General features: G+C 43.2%; 2 protein-coding genes across 2 annotated transcripts; one reads left to right on the top strand and one right to left on the bottom strand.

Moving 5' to 3' along the window:
• Window positions 1-1,207: 1,207 nt before the first annotated feature.
• LOC310700874 (olfactory receptor 2D2-like) lies at window positions 1,208-2,768 on the bottom strand. Its single transcript, XM_083490824.1, has one exon. It carries the CDS (start codon window positions 2,382-2,384, stop codon window positions 1,437-1,439), a length of 948 nt encoding a protein of 315 aa, XP_083346950.1. The 5' UTR covers window positions 2,385-2,768; the 3' UTR covers window positions 1,208-1,436.
• Window positions 2,769-8,971: 6,203 nt separating this feature from the next.
• Window positions 8,972-18,494, top strand: DHRS7C (dehydrogenase/reductase 7C). Its single transcript, XM_083487692.1, has 7 exons — window positions 8,972-9,151; window positions 9,686-9,845; window positions 12,242-12,354; window positions 13,326-13,536; window positions 14,523-14,615; window positions 15,467-15,622; window positions 16,129-18,494. The coding sequence occupies exons 2-7, from the start codon at window positions 9,692-9,694 to the stop codon at window positions 16,335-16,337; spliced, it is 936 nt and encodes a 311-aa protein (XP_083343818.1). The 5' UTR covers window positions 8,972-9,151; window positions 9,686-9,691; the 3' UTR covers window positions 16,338-18,494.
• Window positions 18,495-18,771: the final 277 nt, after the last annotated feature.

Below are 18,771 nucleotides of genomic sequence, written 5' to 3'. Positions count from 1 at the left end.
GACCTCAGAGTTTCCCCAAGTACAGTACACTGATACTTCCTTCTTGTTCCTCAATAACCCTATTCAGCTCCACTTTTATCAGCATGCTCCACCTCAATTTGATGCCAGAAGGGGTGATAAAAAACAAAGATAAATGTGTGTGAGGACCAGAAGGGCTTTCATGGTCAGACGATCCCTGCAGATGCTTTCTTCATCCATGCACCTGCCAGGAGTGAAGAGAATGGAAAACCTCAAAGGTGCACTTCAAATAGTTTATTTAAGGCTGCACACATTTCAGGTTCTTCAGAGGAATGCATAAAGCTGATGTACAATCCATATAGTGAGAACTGCATCATTTCTTTGAAAAAAAAATCCACATCTTTGAAACATGAAAACGACATAAAAGTCAACAGCAAAAGAATAATGTATCAAAGCCTATAAAATGGCACACAGTTATAGCAGAACAATAACATTATTTTAATCTTATTTCCCATTGAAAACACCAATTCTGTCACAAACATAATAAAATATGTTGTGCTTATCTCCAAGCACATTTTAATGTCATGTCGGTTTTGAAAGAGTTTGTGCATTTTTAGACTTAGGGGACGTGTGATGTGCTAAACAATGGGGTTGCATATTTGTTTTATCCTTGCCTGTCCTAGAGAAGAATATTGCAACTTGAAATGACTTGCTTAAATCGTTTCAAGTGCAGTGATCTATAGTTTTTGGCTGGCTTTGGTAACCAAAAATGATGGTCACCTGGTTTCTGCCCCTCCAGCTTGGCCTCTAGAAAGCTTGGCCTTCAGTCATTGTGTAGTCGAGTACACCTCTACCAACATTGGAACTACTGAGAGGATGAATATCTCCACACTGTTGTCAAGATAATTCCAACCCACCTCTGCCTCTTCAAAACTAGCCATTTGGTCACACTCTCCCGGGAGGTGATAACCCATTCAGACACAATTCCAGCAAGCAAAAAATGTAGAAGCCTGCACTAGAGACTCACCCTTTATTTCTGACTATTCATTCTCTTTCTTCTTTCCTCATGACCTTCTTGGCCAGATGTTTTGCAAGAGGTATGGCACAGAAAGCCCGTATCAGTAGGGTCTGGTGCTGAGAGACAGGGAGCAACTAGTAAACTAGTAAACTAGTAAACTTCAGGGAGCAACTAGTAAACTTCAGGGAGCAACTAGTAAACTTCAGGGAGCAACTAGTAAACTTTCATAGACATACACAGAACAGGGCCGTTCCTCAAGCAAAAGTACTCTAAGCCCACTTTTAGTAAAAGCCTAAGCAGAAAAGATCTGAAGAAGACTTCCCAAGTTCCTCTAACCTATCAATAAAATGTTAAAGCTATATAAGAGGATACTGCTAGAGTGGCTTTGGCTTTTGACTCAGAGTAGAGTTTGTGTTTGTGGGTGCAAGAGAGGCATGAAAATGGAAACCTGTAGTGAGAGTCATGTTGTGGGTGAGAATATTTTCCTACTCAATAGTTTTTTCAAAGCACCCTTCACCTCCTTGTTTCGAAGGCTGTAGATGAGAGGATTCATCATGGGGGTTACCACAGTGTAGAAAACAGACACTGCCTTATCCTGGCCTGTGGCTGAGCTGACAGAACTGGGCCTCATGTAAGCAAAGAGAGCTGTGCCATAGAAAAGGCTCACCACCACAAGATGCGAGGCGCAGGTTGAGGCAGCCCTGCGCCGACCCTCAGCAGAACGTATCCGCAAAATGGCCACCCCAATGCGGGCATAAGAGGCAGCGATGAGGACGAAGGGCAGGAGGAGCAGGAGGGAGCCAAAGACAAACACAACCACCTCTGCCTCTGTGTAGTCGGCGGACGCCAACTTGATGACAGCAGGCACCTCACAGAAGAACTGGTTGATACGGTTTTGGCCGCGGTAAGGCAGACGCAGAGCGAAGGCATTGACTATCAGGGAGTTGATGAAGCCGCTAGCCCAGGCAGCCCCCGCTGTCCAGCTGCAGAATTGCCAGCTCATGATGGAGGTGTAGTGCAATGGGTGGCAGATGGCCACGTAGCGGTCATAGGCCATGATGCCCAACAGCACACACTCTGCCATGCCGAAAACCAGGAAGATGTACATCTGAAAGGCGCATCGGGTGAAGGGCATGGTCTTCTGCCTGGAGAGGAGGTGGGCCAACATCTGTGGGACGGTGACTGAAGAGTAGCACAGGTCCAGCAGAGACAAATGGAGAAGGAAGAAGTACATGGGGGTGTGCAGGCGAGGCTCAGCTGCGATCAGCATGACCATCATGCAGTTCCCCACCAGGGTCACCAGGTAAGTGGCCAAGAAGAGAACGAAAAGCGCAGTTTCTGCCTGCACCCCCTCTGCAAGGCCCAGGAGGATAAACTCAGCCACCGAGCTCTGGTTCCACTGCTCCATCCAACATGCCAGCCAGGCGGCACCTGTAGCACTAAGGGAGGGAGGGCAGGTGAATGGAAATGACAAGAGGCTGGCGATATCAATGCTCACAAAGGCAACTGTAGTTTTGTACAATTAAATCTCATTTCACTCTGACAGTATTGCTCTCAATAACTTTAGAGGGCCATCTGTATATTATTGAATACATTATCTGGTTATTTTTGGAAATGGCAATCATCCAAATAAAGATGCATTTTAATTAAATAGGGAAACATCTTCACATGGGCAATAAAAAGCTAGGGATGCTTCTGAAATGCTTTTACGTTCAAATTCCCCTTGGATTTCAGATTTCTTAATTGCCTGGTCTTGTTTCTGAAGTTGGTCCTGTAAGCTTAAATATTATAATTGTTGGGGGACAATAAACAATTCATGTTGTTGTTGTTACAATCTGCTACATGTGCATTCTGCTGTATTCTTCTTAAGTATATTCTATACTTCAGCACAGCAGCTTGCAACAGTCTGAATGCTGAAAGAAATTTGCTGAGAGACATTTGGATGAACTCCCACTGAACTGTGAACTGAATGTGAAGCTAACTGGCTCGTTTTGTAAATGGATGAATGTGCCTTTTGGACAAGTTGAACTTGAGCTAGAACATGTTCCCTTTAAAAATGAATTTTCAAGCTCTAGACCATAGCTATGATAGTTATTATTTGGTGATTTACCAATACAGATGAGCACAGAAACAATTTTGATGTGATCATACATATAACTCTCCCATTGTGAAAAGCAGGCACTACGTTTGTAGCAGGACATCACACACAAGGCAGGAGCAAAAGGTTAATGTTCCACTCCCCTATGTAGAGTCCCAGTCCATCTCAGCATCACTTTCCCCAGCCTATTGTGCATATCATGTCCAAAGATGGGAATGATTACACATCCACTCAGGTACTTGAGCACTCGGTCATAATGGCCCTCTCTTTAGTCTTTGTGCTATTGTCTGCCTTCATCATAAAATAATTTGGCCGCCTTGACCATTGGACCCACTATTGGTCTTGTCTGTTCAATCCACTGGAGCCTGTCTTTGCATGCAGGAGAAGTCCCTAATTCACCGAGGGTTTGAGGCCCATCGGCTACCCTCACCTGGTTTAGCCAGCCAGTCGACGCTGTTTCCAGGGTGTGGCCACTGCTGCATACTGACAGCTTCTAGGAGCCACAGGTGAGAGCTGAGTTCAGGGTAGGGACCAAAGGTGGACAAACTACCCCAGAAGCAACAAGACGTGTCCCCCACCAAAGGTACTACCCCTCCTCTAACACTCCATACCCCACAAGTTACCATGTAGATTTTAAGTACATGAGAGGATGGGTGCATATTATATTTAAATAAAATCAGCCCAAGGCTTTCCCAGCAATTTCACCCATTAAGAACACTTCCTTCCTCTTGGAGTGTGATTGACTAGAACAGTAGTTGCTTACAATTCTTTTATGGTAAATCTCCTTATTGCACTGACTGAGGGCAAATGCTACCATTGGGGAAAAGTAGTGAACCAACCTTTCTCCACATCTGGGGGCACTTCATCACCATGAACTTCCTAAAATTTTCAAACTAGCCCAACAGGGTAAGGAATGGCACAATGGTAGCTGTTAGGGGAATGTCACTCCTATTGCTCCACAGAAGGAATACTCTTCACAGCTTTGCAACCATAAGGCATCTCCCTCTGCCTTGGGTATGCTACCTTTCTGCATGGTCATCCTGTAGCAGAGAAGTCTGTGGACTGGACTGCTTGTGGCTTATTGATTTCTGTCACTACCTGAGTAACAAGGTTGTTTACTTAAGGAAACAGCTGCAGGCAGGCAAAACAACCCCTTCCAGAACCGAAGCTTAGCTGACAGTTTGGCACAGAAGAATGTACATGGAGAGACATCTAAAGGTGTGTCAATGTACTGCAATGTATTGCAAAACCAAATATTGGTGATTTAAAATTTTCATCCAAGGGCATGCAAGTACCTGCAGCTGCACTGTTTGTAGGACAGTTTGTTGCACTAATGGTCATTGGGGGGAGGGTGCACAGTATATTCTGATTTCTGCATGACCTTAATTAAATGCAGTATGTACATATGTGAGAGAGGTCTTGATGACTTCAATTCTATGACCACATTGGAGTTTGTTGCATTAGTCCCCATAAAGGTAAAGGGACCATTAGGTCCAGTTGTGGCCGACTCTGGGGTTGTGGTGCTCATCTTGCTTTATTGGCCGAGGGAGCTGGCGTACAGCTTCCGGGTCGTGTGGCCAGCATGACTAAGCCGCTTCTGGCAAACCAGAGCAGCGCACGGAAAAGCCATTTACCTTCCCGCCGGAGTGGTACCTATTTATCTACTTGCACTGGCGTGCTTTCGAACTGCTAGGTTGGCAGGAGCAGGGACTGAGCAACTAAAATTATGCCTGTACATTTCTTCCTTCTGTGGTTTATTAAAGCTACTTTAGGGGGTGATTTGAGACAGGGATTTAATGGTGGAGGAGGAGAAGCTTAGACTCCCCATCCCCTGTCATGTAGCCCTGATCCAAATTGCCTACTCCTCATTTTTAAGAGGAGGGGAAACAGTTGACTGAATTCCCATGAAAAAAGGAATTTTTGACCCATAACCAGTACCGCTTTAGCCCCTATCTGTGTGTATGTGAAACAGTGGTATAGTTGTGGCCAGAATAATTTCTTTTTAGATGCATTGAAATGAGGATTGTTGAGGTCCCAATCCATCTCATTTGTGGATCTATTGAGTAGCCTTGGTAAGCGAATATATGTGATCCAAAGTTCTGTGGGTGCTCTAATATGGACATTGCTATACAAGCAGATGCCCCACATTCATCTCAAAGTCAGAGCAGCTGAGATGAAGATTACATATAGAGATATGGGATGAAGATTCACATATGGAGCTGAGCCAACTATGAACAGAGATGCTATTAATCGCAGCAGAGAATGCCTGATTTCGAACAAGGAACTCTCAGGCAGTCCAGTTCAGTCCAGTCTGACTAGCAGGGACAGAAGGATCTGAGCATTTTAGTTCTTTGTTTTTCATTTTGTTGTGCTTCACATTTCTGCATCAATTTTTGGATTTATTTATTTGTAATCCTAATGAAAATTCTTCAGAATCTTTTTTGCTAATTTTTCCTAATTAGAACCTTTTTGTATGCAGTTTTTACTAATGTACTCATTTTTTGCAAGCATTTTCACTAATATATACATTCTATGCACATTTCCCCCTAATATATGCATTCTTGTAAACATTGTTTGCTTGGAAAACTGCATTGCATGATACTACTACTACTAATAAATTTTTATTTATATCCCGCCCTCCCCAGCTGAAGCCGGGCTCAGGGCGGCTAACAACAATAAAATAAGACAACATTTTAAAATAATTTCATTAAAAAATTACTTTAAAAATTACTTTCAATAATTCAGATAAGGGTGAACTTTGAAGGAAGTCTGTCTTTTGGTTCTCATATTGCTTTGGAAAATGAGAGTTTGATAGATTGGTCTTTATATGTGAACTGAATTAATCCCCCCACCCCACTCTGCTGATAAGCTTTGCTGTGACAGTATGTGTGCTGCTTAGGCTAGAAAATGATAATCCTTTCTATTTCAATAATAGGGTTCCATTTCCCCCCTCAAAGTATCTCCCTTCCATTTAATAGATGCAATGGAGCACTGCACATGATTGATCATTGGTAAACTCAACATATGGGCAACTGTACACCCAGTCTGTGCTCTGCATTTCTCTGGTTTAATCCATGCATTTACTTTTAAATTCACCATGTGTACAATCATTTGCACAAACATCTGTACATGTACACAAACCCCTTGTACCTGTGTGCAGCATAACATGTGAACAGCCCTCACAACTCCCTGGCATCCCTTATTTTTCAAATATTACCAATATAACCAGTATATACAGAACGAAAGGTGGAGCATTAACAGAGCAAAGGGTGTCCTCCATAAACAAAAATAACTGTTGGTTACCTGCCGTTTTGTCACCTTGCGGGTGCACTTCCTTGCTGAAACCAAATGATTTTCCTGTCAAAGAAGTTTAATCTGCCGTGCATTAAAAGCGAATGGAGTGGCAAAGGCTTCCATGGAGCAGGGAGTCTCCCAATGTCAGGCGGAGCCTGTTAAAAGCTAAGGTGCTAGGCAGGAGGTCCCAAAGCCCAGTGAACGGAAGGGCTGACACATCTCTTGGGAGCCATAGACACAAACAACTTCTGATTTTTGTCCTGCTGGAGGCAACAAAAGCTAAAGAGGGATTTGCATCTGATTTGAACTCAATAACTGGAAAGTCTGATTGGTGTATACGGACTTTGGGACTGTGGTGCAGGTGCTTATGGAAACATGTGCAGAACTATTATGGGCTTTTCCCATTTCTTGGAGATGTATATAGTGGGAAAGAGAGACTGCTGCTGCTGCTGGCAACTGACAGTTTCCCTGATGGAATCATTCTGCATGACTTCTGGGGAAGGGTTCCACTCCTCCTTTCATGTTGATGCACACAAATGGTGGGACTGTTTGCTTGCAGACCACTTGCAACCACGGAAATAAGCAATTTAAAGCAAATCAATTAAGTAATCAATTAAGTAACCAACAAATGGGGAAAAGTTTAATGAGCCAAACATGTAGAATCAGTTGCCAACCCTGCCACTCCAAACACCAAGACAAGCCGCAGCACCATGCTGTCATTAATGAACATAATAATAGTTTTCACCTGGAACCTAGATGATAATAGTGCAGGTGCCAAAGAGGCATATCTGGGGAGGGTGTTACAAGGATGGTGTCCACCCCAGAAAAAAGCCCTTTCCTCAGTTGTTACCATCCTAGTCTCTGAAGGTGAGGTTCCTTGGGCAGGTTCTAAGAAGTTCTAAGAATTTATTGTAGTAAATTTCTATCCTGTCTTTCTTCCGTAATGGAACTCTGGGCAGTGCATATGGGTTTTCTGGGTGATCTTCCCTCCAGGCATCAACCATATATAACTAGTCCAGGAACAAACTGAAAGCTGTTTCAGGACTGTTGATATGCATTTGTTGTGGTGACTCCCTTTTAGCATCCTGACTGCTGAATTAGTTGAAGGTTTTGAATGATCTTCAATGACAGTCTCACATATAATGTGTTACGCAGTCCCTGGAAGCAAAGCATGGAAGTAACAGAAATGGCAAGTAATCTCTCCCCTCCCCTTTATCTGGCTCATCCTTATCAATACAAAAGGCTCAAGTGTCATTGATTTTAAAGATTCTTCTAAGGCTGCACACACACCAGACCTTTAAAGTAAGGTTGCCAGATTTTTTTCAAAGAATCCGGGGACACTTAAAAAAAAAAATAGAGGGGGGAAAAGTTATTTTAAAAAGTTTAAAAAAAAGAAAGAAGTAATATCTTCTCTGCTGTAGTCTCTTCTGTCATGCGGCCTTCCTCTGGGCTCTCTTGGAGTGCTAGCTGCCGTGGAGTAGGCTCAGGTCAGGCCTGGGCTCGGCCACGTGTCCTTGCCCTCCCGGTGCTCTCCTACCTCTCCTTCTCAGAGGCAGAGGCGGTGGCAGTGTCACCTCTTTTTTCTCCTTCCTCTTTCTCTCTCTTCCTTCTCCTTCTCCTCTCCTCCTTATCCCTGCATCAGCTCCAGGGTTTTCCTGGCCCCGGAACACCGCTGGGTAGTCGGCCGGGTTGCCAGGTGCTCTCGCTCCTGGCTCGATTGGGGGAGGAGGGGGTCATCAATTCCCCCATTTGATCCACCGGGCATCCCCGGTTCCCCCTCGGCAGTGGCAGTCTCAGCAGCCCGGAGCCAGCCTGGTAGTGCAGTTGGCTCTGGCTGGCTTCAAGAGCTGCTCCCTGCCGTGGCGCCTGCCTTTTTGTCTCACCAGAAGTCCCCATATGATGTGTCTTGTGCCGTTGAACCAATCACGCAACATTCATTCCCTACTAATAAATCTACAACACTTAAAATATAAATCTGGGGACATTAAATAAAATCCGGGGACATTCCAGGGACGGATTTTGTCCGGGGACAGATTTGTAAATCTGGGGACTGTCCCTGGGAAATGGGGACATCTGGAACCATACTTTAAAGTGCATTCAAAGCACACACACCCACACACCAAAAATTCTGGGAAAAAAGCCCTGCTTATAAGAATAAAGCACATGCACAGTAGCTGGTAAATTGTAACTGAAATCATACCAGTATTTTTAAAAGAAACAATCTTATCACACATAGAAATGCTATTGACCATTTAGACTGGATTTCCATCACTAAGGCTGCAATCCTGTATCTACACTTATCTGAGAATCATGTTCAACTTATTGAGACTTCTGAGCAGAGCTGCAAGGGTTGCTCTCTTAGTGACTGCAGAAGTCGTTGCACATTGAAAAACAGAAACAGATTAATTCAGTCTTGTAATATCTAGAGCCTTTTTGGAGCAAAGTGAGCTATTACCTACATTTTGCCACAAAAATAAAGAAATGAGCAATGTCTCTTTATCATTGAGTTTGTCCACTCTTGCAGGCGGTAGAAGGACTTTGAAGCCCTGTGAAACTAAATAGGTCAGGTATGTGGCTGGGGCCATGGATACTATATTTACTTTTTAAAACTCTGTCATGCAGCTGAGCTCTATACATAGCTGCCTTTGCTCAAGGCAAAAGGCTTCGGCGGATGGAGGGCTTTTTCCTTTCCAAAAATGCCTATGAGTTTAATTAAACTTCAAGTATAAACCAGCTGGTGGGAGATACTACCTTATCAACTTGTTGACGGCTTGCAATTCCAAGTAAGTTATTGTCTTTATTACAGAACTTCTGTTGGATGTTAAATCGGCACTATTTCTTCAGAAGCTTTGCTTTAGTCTTTTTCCTTTCAATAAGAAATATGTCACAATTCATTCCCCCCTTCTTCTTTTTCTTCTTGCATCAGGGAAATAGAATTGACTGTTGCAAACATTGGTGTGGAACAGCACTGCCCACAAATCTGTCCATAATATCTAACAGTCAGTAAAGAAATGAACCCCCCAAACAATTCTTAATGGGTTTTGTCATATTATGTTTGATTTTGCAATTCAAAATTGCTTTGTGTGGAGTTATTTAAAAGCAGAAAATTGCTTTGTGTACACTTTGGTAAATCTCTCTGTGCATTGATAGATGCTGAATAAATAATAATATAATTCAAATAATGGCTGGGAACACCTTACATGCTACAGGTTCTGCTTGATTGCATTTTGTTAATGGAGGGGGACCTTTGGTCATGTTTGCTGTAAAAGATATTGACAATCTCCTCCATTGCCCAAATTTGTTCTCCTTTCTGCCAGGTGAAGATGGGTGTCCTAGCTGTGCTAATTCTCCCACTGCTGGTGGTTGGAATCAGCGGGATTGTATATATTTATCGGACAGTTACTCATCTGATGTCAAAATCTGCCGTGCGGAGCAAAGTTGTAGTGATCACTGATGCTCTCTCCGGTGTGGGCAAGGGTAAGCAGGTGCAGCAAATGACTATAGCCTGTTGTGTGACACACACACACACACGTTAATAGAAATCTGGGTTGCTGTGATTGCATTGTGCCATCCAGTTCTCTGGCACGTGCACCTTGAGGAACATTCAGAATCTTAAAGAATCCAGCTGCCATTAAAAAGAAACATAATTTCTAGACCTTGTGGTTGTCCATGAAAGCTTGAGAAAATAATGAGCAATTGGCTCAGAAACCAATTGGACAAGAGTCAGGGCTTCAGCACTGCGAGAGACATAAAATCTATGTGTATTTGAACAGAATGGAACCTCTCAGTGGTGATATTAATGGAGGGAATCCTTCAAATGGCCCAGTTCATTCCCACCATGGATGCTTTAGCTGAGATTCCTGTATCGTTGGACTAGATGACTCTTAGGGTACCTTCCAGCTCTACAATTCTACGATTCTATTATTCTATGATCCACCTGTGTCCACATTCTTTCCTAAACTGCCTGATACATTTTCTGTTGTCTTAGTAACAGAGTACCCTGTGGCCTTTGCATTCTTTCCCCTCAACTGCACCCTGACCTGAAACAAATTCAAAATTCTTCAGAAATCAAAACGTTGCAATTGAACCAATTTAGTAAAGCTAAGTAAGATAGCTAATTTTGTTACTGTTTGCATTCTACTAACCCTTGTGGTGTGGAGCAGGGCAAAAAAGTGTATAAACAAATTATAGGTATTGATAGGTAAATTAACCACCACACCCCTTGTGCCTAATTGGTTCTGCAACAGAAACTGGGTCTTTTGTCCTTGCAAAACTTAGGTTTGCTTTTGGTGCCGACTTCTGGAATCCTAGTTGATGGCTTCATATACACCAAAATGAATTAGCAATAAAAGCAGCTGCACTGTATTTATTTAGAGAATCAATGTCCGTATAGCATTCTCATCATAAAGAGTGTGGTGGAGTCTCCTTCTTTGGAGGTCTTTAAGCAGAGGCTTGACAACCATATGTCAGGAGTGCTCTGGTGGTGTTTCCTGCTTGGCAGGGGGTTGGACTCGATGGCCCTTGTGGTCTATTCCAACTCTATGATTCTATGATTCTAATGCTAGAGAAATGTGGGCTAGGAAGAATGACAGTCAGGTGGATCCAGAATTAGTTGAAAAGCTACTTTCCTACAAACACTAAGTCTTAGATGAAATAAATGGGTCTATTTATAGCCGGGTGGCTGTGCTGTTGCAGTGAGATCTAATTGCACATACAGTAACTATCAGGTGGCAGCAGGGCGGTATAAATAGATTATTTCTATAATCCATAAGTTATGCACCAGTGCTGAGCTTTAAGGTTTAAGACCAGTAAGAAGGCATGCAGAAGGCTCTCTTGAAGTGAAATTGCTTACAGGCTTTGGGGCGCTCAAGCCTTGAGCAGGCAGCCACCGCAGCAGCCGTCCAGTTAACCGATGGGCTCATAGCAAAAGAAGGTATCAGAGGGCTGGAAAGTGATCTATTTCAGCTGCATGGGGCTCTCTGATCGGCTCGTTGCTCTGCTGCCTGCCAGGCTGTGGAAACAGGATATGTCAGTTGAGAAATCATCAGGGGCTCATGTGCACCATTTGGCAGATGCACTTGGGGAAGTTCACAAAGATGTTGCTGGAGTCTGGACTCTTAACTTCCATCATCTCTGACCATTAGCCATGTTAGTGGGGGAGGCTCAGCTCTATCTGGAAGTCCACAGCTTCTCGATCCCTGTTTAAGACAGTGCATAGGTGAGTTCTCTCACCTGACAGTTTATTCCATAGCATGCACCCAGCGTGTCCATTTCTGTCTGACATTAACAGCTTCCACTGCAGTGGGAGGTGGAGGGTTTGCTAACTGAAACATCATAATGTTCTTACATCTTCAGAACAACTTCACAACTGGTGAGACTGCACTGGCTGACCAGTTCGTTTCTATAAGAAAACTTGGGTGCATTTATTTGTTTGCACAGTTTATGGGTTTCAGACAATATACATGGTGCAATTTCTCAACTCTCTGAAGACCCACTATTTAAAATATAACCAATGCCTTGTGTATGTATGTGCTGCAGTGTTAAGAGAACATCTCCCCCTTGTTTATTTCAAACTAACAAGAATACAGGTACATGCTTTATATATGCTTTAAGCCAGGCATAGGCAAACTCAGCCCTCCAGATGTTTTGGGACTACAACTCCCATCATCCCTAGCTAATAGGACCAGTGGTCAGGGATGATGGAAGTTGTAGTCCCAAAACATCTGGAGGGCTGAGTTTGAATATGCCTGCATTAAGCCACCCAGAGTGGCTGGGGAAACCCAGCCAGGTGGCCAGGGTATAAATAATAAAATCATCATCATCATCATCGTCATCATCATCTAACCTGCATTATTCACTGGTTTATCTTTCAGAATGCTCACGAGTATTTCACACAGGTGGAGCAAGGCTAGTTCTGTGTGGTAAACACCTGGACAAGTTAGAAGCTCTCTATGATGCTTTAAACAGTGTGGCTGATCCTAGAGCAGTAAGTATCCTGTAAGGGACTGTGTAACGACAGCAGTATTTTCCCCTATGAAACAAGAGAAACAGAAGATATAAGCTTGTACCTTTTTCTCACTACTGTTGAATTAGGCTTTGCTGTCTACTATGCAGGGCCAGGGTGAAGCAATGATCTCAGGCGGTGGATTAGCTTCTGTAAAAGCAATTGTGCAGCAAAATTGGCTACACCTAGCAGGAAGTTCTCTGCCTACACCTAACAGGAAGTTGAGGGATCTAGCTCACTTTGAGATGGCACATGTAATTCCCATTAAGAATCTAATCATTGAAGACTTGTAGATGAGAAGAAGAGGTATTACGGTCAACAAGGCAAACCCACCACACTGAAGGTAGCAGGGAGCTTACCCCGTCCCCCAAATAAAACCCATATGTAAACAAATAGATTTAAATAGAGCTTATTACCTTCCAGGACATACATAAGCAGAAAGCATGCATGAGATCAAAGGTGTGACTAGAAAAGGGTTAGCTTCAGTTGAATGCTTGGTGGTTGAAGCATGTTGATGTACTATACATTATGGAGCAGAGGGTTAAGCAATGTTTGGTATGACTATCAAATTGCAACTGAAAACAAGTTTTCTATGATAACAGTGTACATATGTTCTCCCCCACTGTCTTCTGAAATGGGCCCATTTTGACCATACAAGCAATCCCAATCATCTCTGGGTATCAGCTCAGGTGGATATACAAAGTGGCTACTGGACAATCAGTCAGTAGCAATACCAACAACCTCTGAACTGGATAAAGCTTCACTTTGAATTAATTGCTACTAATTATATTCATAGTTCTTCTGTTGTGTATAAGGATATCCAACTGGATGCTGCTATCTGATTTCCTAAACGATCTGTGAAGTTTATAGAAGTTATGGAAGTTGTCCCATATTTCTATATTTTAAAAATGCCCTTCAAGAAAGGGAAGTAACAATCCTTTGCTTCTTTTCAGACATTTACACCAAAGCTTGTCCTACTCGATCTGTCTGATGTAAACTGCATCCAAGATGTAGCTAAAGAAATCCTGGATTGCTATGGATGTGTGGATATACTTATCAACAATGCTAGCACAAAGGTGAAGGGAACAGTGCAGAACATATCACTGGAAACTGACAAAAAGGTTATGGATGCCAACTATTTTGGGCCTATAACGCTCACCAAAGGTATTTGGAACTGTGCCCCCTTACGACCTTTGTATCTCCCTTTAGAGGTGGGGCAGGTGGGGCACACTTTGGAAGCATTTCTCTTCTTGGAGAGGCTGATCACACTCATGGCATCTCCACATTACAAACTTGCATCAGTTTTGTGCTGCCTTCAGAGAATCTAGGAACTTGATGATTCTGTGGAATATTATCTGTTCGAGAGCTGTAGCCTCTTTGCAACACTACCATTTCCAAGATTCCCTGGGGGAAGCTAATGATATCTGTAGTGCAATATAACCTTAATGTCTAATGACTCCCACTAGTACTCTTGGACATGATCTGACCAAATGTAAGCACATATTATCCCATTCATGCACATGTATTTATCTCCCGCTGAAATGCTTAATATTTCCTGTACCCATTCATACTAAGCTGTCTTAACAGTTACAACAGTCCGCTACCCACTGTATAGACACAATTGCAGCTAACATGATCATCCCAATAGATGAATAAGGTTGCATGGCAACCTTCAACTAGCAGAAACTGATGCAGAGCACAATGACATCTGAGTTTGATGCTGGTGACTACTAGTTCTTCATATATGGGCTCACTTGTGGAATGATGATGTTGACTACAGTTCCCATTGTACTCAGCCAATGCTAATGGGATCTGGAGTCCAAAAATACTGGGCGGGCACCATGTTGGCTACCCACACAGTAGGGCATGGGAACTAGGTGGCTACGCCTTAGTTGTGCAGTTTAAGAGTTTATTTTTTTAGGAGATTGGGAATAGGAATTTTCTCTTTCAATATTGGCTGCCAATAGTAGGAACTGTTCATGGTGTTGGGATAGCGTTCTTTGAACTTGTTTTTCACTGATTCATATAGCCTTAACTATTACACAGGCAAGGAAAAGAAATGTTGGAGATGTGTTTAGATAAGGATCACTGCACTGGCAACTGCATGTCTCTAAAATCATTCATTTTCTGCCATCTTTTCACCCTTGCAGCCCTTATTCCCAACATGATCTCCAGAAGAACTGGGCAAGTTGTGCTAGTCAATAACATCCAGGGGAAAGTAGGAGTGCCTTTTCGTGGAGCCTGTAAGTTTACAGATTGAGAAAATAACCATTTGTTGCAACGGTGCTGAAGCACTGCCCTGCGGGCCTGATCCAGCAAGCTGAGCCTTTCCAAGTGGCCCATCAGTTCCCAACCTAATTTTCTGGTGGCGGCAGCAGCACTGTTCGTGGGGGAGAAATAAGTTCAGAACACCATCAGAGACTGAACAGTTTTAATCCTCATCTAGACAGAGATATTTCAAGCTCTCTGTCCAGCCCAGTACCATGATGAAGAATCAAATCACCCACTCTTTGCTCATCAGATAATTGATCTGATGAACAGAAAGGGGCAATTTTAAGAGAAGTTTCAAGCTCTCCACTCAGCCCAGCATTGTGCAAATTGTTCACTGACCACACATCAGTTCAATTAACTGATGAACAGGGATTTCAATTCTTATTGTATGGACTGTTAAATATGTTACTATCGGGCTTCCAGCTGACCACTAACCCCAAGAGTTTTTAACCCATTGAGAAAAAGCAGGTGTCAAATCTGTCAGGTGCCATTCCATTTCTCCATATTTTTCAGAAGTAAGAAACTGACGTGAGGATCCCACCCATAAGCCCAGTGACAACTCTGAGTATTTCAGCAAAACCTCTCCTTTCAGTCAACACAATTTGCTTCTTCTTTGGGTTTCTGGAAGAGTTGAAAAGCCAACATTTAAAATAAAAGGCTCACTGTGAAACTGGATCTGTGCTATTGTTTGGTGCTAAAATGATCAGGAATTGGGTTTCTAGGAACCCAAATTTCTGTATATTAGAACTGAGAGGATAATATACTGTGGGGAGAAGGGTTTATTTGTTTAGCATATGAGGTCATCTCTTTCCCCCCCTCCTAGATGCTGCTTCCAAGCATGCTGCTCTGGGCTTCTTTGATTGTCTGAGGGCAGAACTGCAGGAATTTGGTGTTTGTGTCAGTACCGTGACTCCAAGTTTCATACGTGCATCCCATGTTCAACCACAGGCTAGCAACTTGGAAGCCTCCGTGTGGAAATGTAAGATTAACCAAAGCTGGGGTGGGGATGGGGGAGTGGTGGAAGAAGAGAAGAGTGGAGCAGGCCAGTGTGGTGGGAACCTGAAATGAGATGCAATATGAATTGCATACTAGTAGTGGGTGAAATGGGGCATGGAGGGAGTTTAGACAAATTTAGGGGAATACATATATATCAACATTTCAACAAAGGGGACTGAGGCATGCATCTTCTTGCTGTCAACATTTTTTAAATGCTGGCTTTCTAGGAACAGCCAGAGATTGAGGAGGAGGAGTGTTATTCCAGTAGGAGTCTTGAACTGGTTTAAGCATTCTGTATCCTCTAACTCTGATGTGACAGTGGTATGAGATGGTTTGTGGTCTGCATCTAGGAAATCATTTCTGAGCCCACCTACCAGATGCTTACGGGATGTGCTGGCCCTGATCTGAAATAATAGGTAAATAATTTCAGAGCAGGGTCAGTGTGTCTCATCTTGCCACTTGCAGAGAAACATTGTTTCCCTCTTTCAGTCTTTTTCAGAAAACTGGCCAATGGTGTCCACCCTGTGGAGGTAGCGGATGAAATTCTCCGGACAGTGAGCAGGAAGAAGCAAGAAGTGTTCATGGCAAATCCCATTGCAAAGGCAGCTGTTTACATTCGCACGTTCTTCCCAGAGTTGTTTTTTGCTGTTGTGGCCGCTGGAGTGAAAGACAAACAGAAAATAGAAGATGAAAAATGATTTGTATCCTGCTCATCTAAGTTGGCCGTAGGGTTGCCAGAAGCTCTCTATTATATGGGCTGATCCATTGGGAAGCTAAAAGCAGGGATGTTAGCAGAAGATCATACAACTCAAAAATGAAACAATGAAATGTTTCTGGTTTGAGGATTTGGAGGCAGTGGAGTTGGGAATGGTAGTCTTTTCAACTACTGTTAAAGGTGCACTCCCGGGCTCTGGAACTACAATCCCCAGGGTGCTTTGTGAGCCTTCGGAAACACCGGAAACACCTGGGAATTGCAGTTACACAAGAAAGTTAATAAAATGGAGGAAGAGGCTATGCTCTGCATGTTGGCTCTTGTAGTCAGAGAGGAGTCGTGGAAGTAGGGAGACCTAAATAGACACAAACAGAGAAAATGAGGAGGTTCAGGCACCAGGGATAACTGGAGAAATAGTTGGGGTGAGTTTATGTGTTTGTTAACAAAGTGTTGAGCTGGTAGGAAGCAAATTTGATTTAGTGAAGAGGAAATCCTCGGGAAGCAAAAGTGAAGTGCCTTGCCAATATTTGCACAAGAATTATCCCTCTTCCAACTTCAAAACCCCAAGATTATTTCAATAGCTTCAAGTAGGGTTGATTCTGATAACTTGTAACTGTAAAGAATCATGGAAACACTGGGTTAGCAGGGAAGCATTCTGTGTTTCGAAATCGAGAAATCTGTACATCTCCAGGTTTTAGGGCAACCAGATGATTTTTGAAGCCCCAAATAGGGGTGAGGGAGAATTCAATTTTGTTTGCAATTTAATGAGAAACTACCTAATTTGTAGGGAAGCGGGTGGCGATGTGGGTTAAACCACAGAGCCTAGGGCTTGCTGATCAGAAGGTCGGTGGTTCGAATCCCCATGACGGGGTGAGCTTCTGTTGCTCGGTCCCTGCTCCTACCAACCTAGCAGTTCAAAAGCACATCAAAGTGCAAGTAGATAAATAGGTACCGCTCTGGCGGGAAGGTAAACGGTGTTTCCGTGCACTGCTCTGGTTCACCAGAAGTGGCTTCGTCATGCTGGCCACATGACCCGGAAGCTGTACGCCGGCTCCCTCGGCCAATAAAGCAAGATGAGCGCTGCAACCCCAGTCAGTCACGACTGGACCTAATGGTCAGGGGTCCCTTTACCTTTACCTAATTTGTAAGGATAAAATGGGAAGAGGGAGAACCATTTACACAACCTTGAGCTCCTTGGAGGAAAGGTGGGATACTAATGTAATAATAACTTAAATGGATAGTAAATATTTAAAAATGAGCATAGCAAGGTCAAAAACATGTTAGCTCATGTTTAGTGTTAGCCTGTGATGCATTTAAAAAGATGAGACTTTTCATAAAGTTCAGCTGTAGCAGAGCTGAGGTAATTATTAGAGGACAATGTTGGAAGGAAAAACGAGAGGCGGTCAGTTACAAGCATGGTTGCACTTGCACTGATTTTGGGCTTAGGTCTGTATATATAATATCACCTGCAGTACACACTGTGCTACATCCTGGCCCAAGCCCTGCCTGCACTGCAGGAAAGCATGTTTGCAATGCCAGCAGAGCAAACACTATCTGTATAGTTGCAAGAGCAATGCCTGCACAGGGGGATAATATCATTGCATTTGTATTGGTTGTAGCCAGAGTGTGTGGAGGTTTTTAGATTGTATGAGCAATAGGCATGGCTCACGTACTGCTTGCAAGAAACTGAGGTGAATGCATCCATTCTGAAAACATAGTGTGTGCATGTGAACGAGGGGAGGGGGCCGAACTGAAAAATGGCTGCTGTTAGGCTTGCATTTGCTGTAGAACTTTCAGCTGTTGGGGCCCAAACAGTGCACATAATGGAGGTGTGCTTGTCTCCTCCTCCCTGTTCCAGTGTAGGGATGGGAGACAAGCCCTACAAGGCCTTCCCTGACTCCACTGCCTCTTCCTTTATTTCTTCTTGGCCCACCAGCTTAAATTTATAGCACATGTGCTCCCTTCAAAAAGAGAATCCACTTCCTCAAAACACCTTCGTAGGTGTACACAACAGGAAAAACATATGACCGATACAATTAGGAATATTTGAAAAGGATGTGTATTTGCATTTCCCAGATTTCTAGGTTTCAGATCAAGCAACCCTACCCAGAAGTGATATAAATAAAGTCCTTGTTTCAACTTTGTTCATTGATTTCTTGTCTACCTTTCGCTAAAGGTTGGAAATAATGATTACTTTAAAAAACAACAAAGCTATAGCAGTGACAAAATATTAAGATTAAATTCCAAAATGGAACCATCCTTTCATGAGATTTGCATTCCAGTGCTACACAATCAGAGGGAGAAGTTGCCAGCATGAGACCCAGATGAAACAAAGACAAAGAAAGGGGGGGTTGCTGCCCAGTGTGGGTCCATCGCTCAATCGCTGTGATTGCTTTCCTCCTAACTGCAGGGTGAAATAT

The sequence above is a fragment of the Podarcis liolepis genome (genome assembly GCF_965112155.1).
Source record: "Podarcis liolepis genome assembly, chromosome: 2".
NCBI lineage: Eukaryota > Metazoa > Chordata > Lepidosauria > Squamata > Lacertidae > Podarcis > Podarcis liolepis.
Note: the sequence above shows the minus strand (reverse complement) of the source record. Positions and strands in the feature narration are given on the sequence as shown.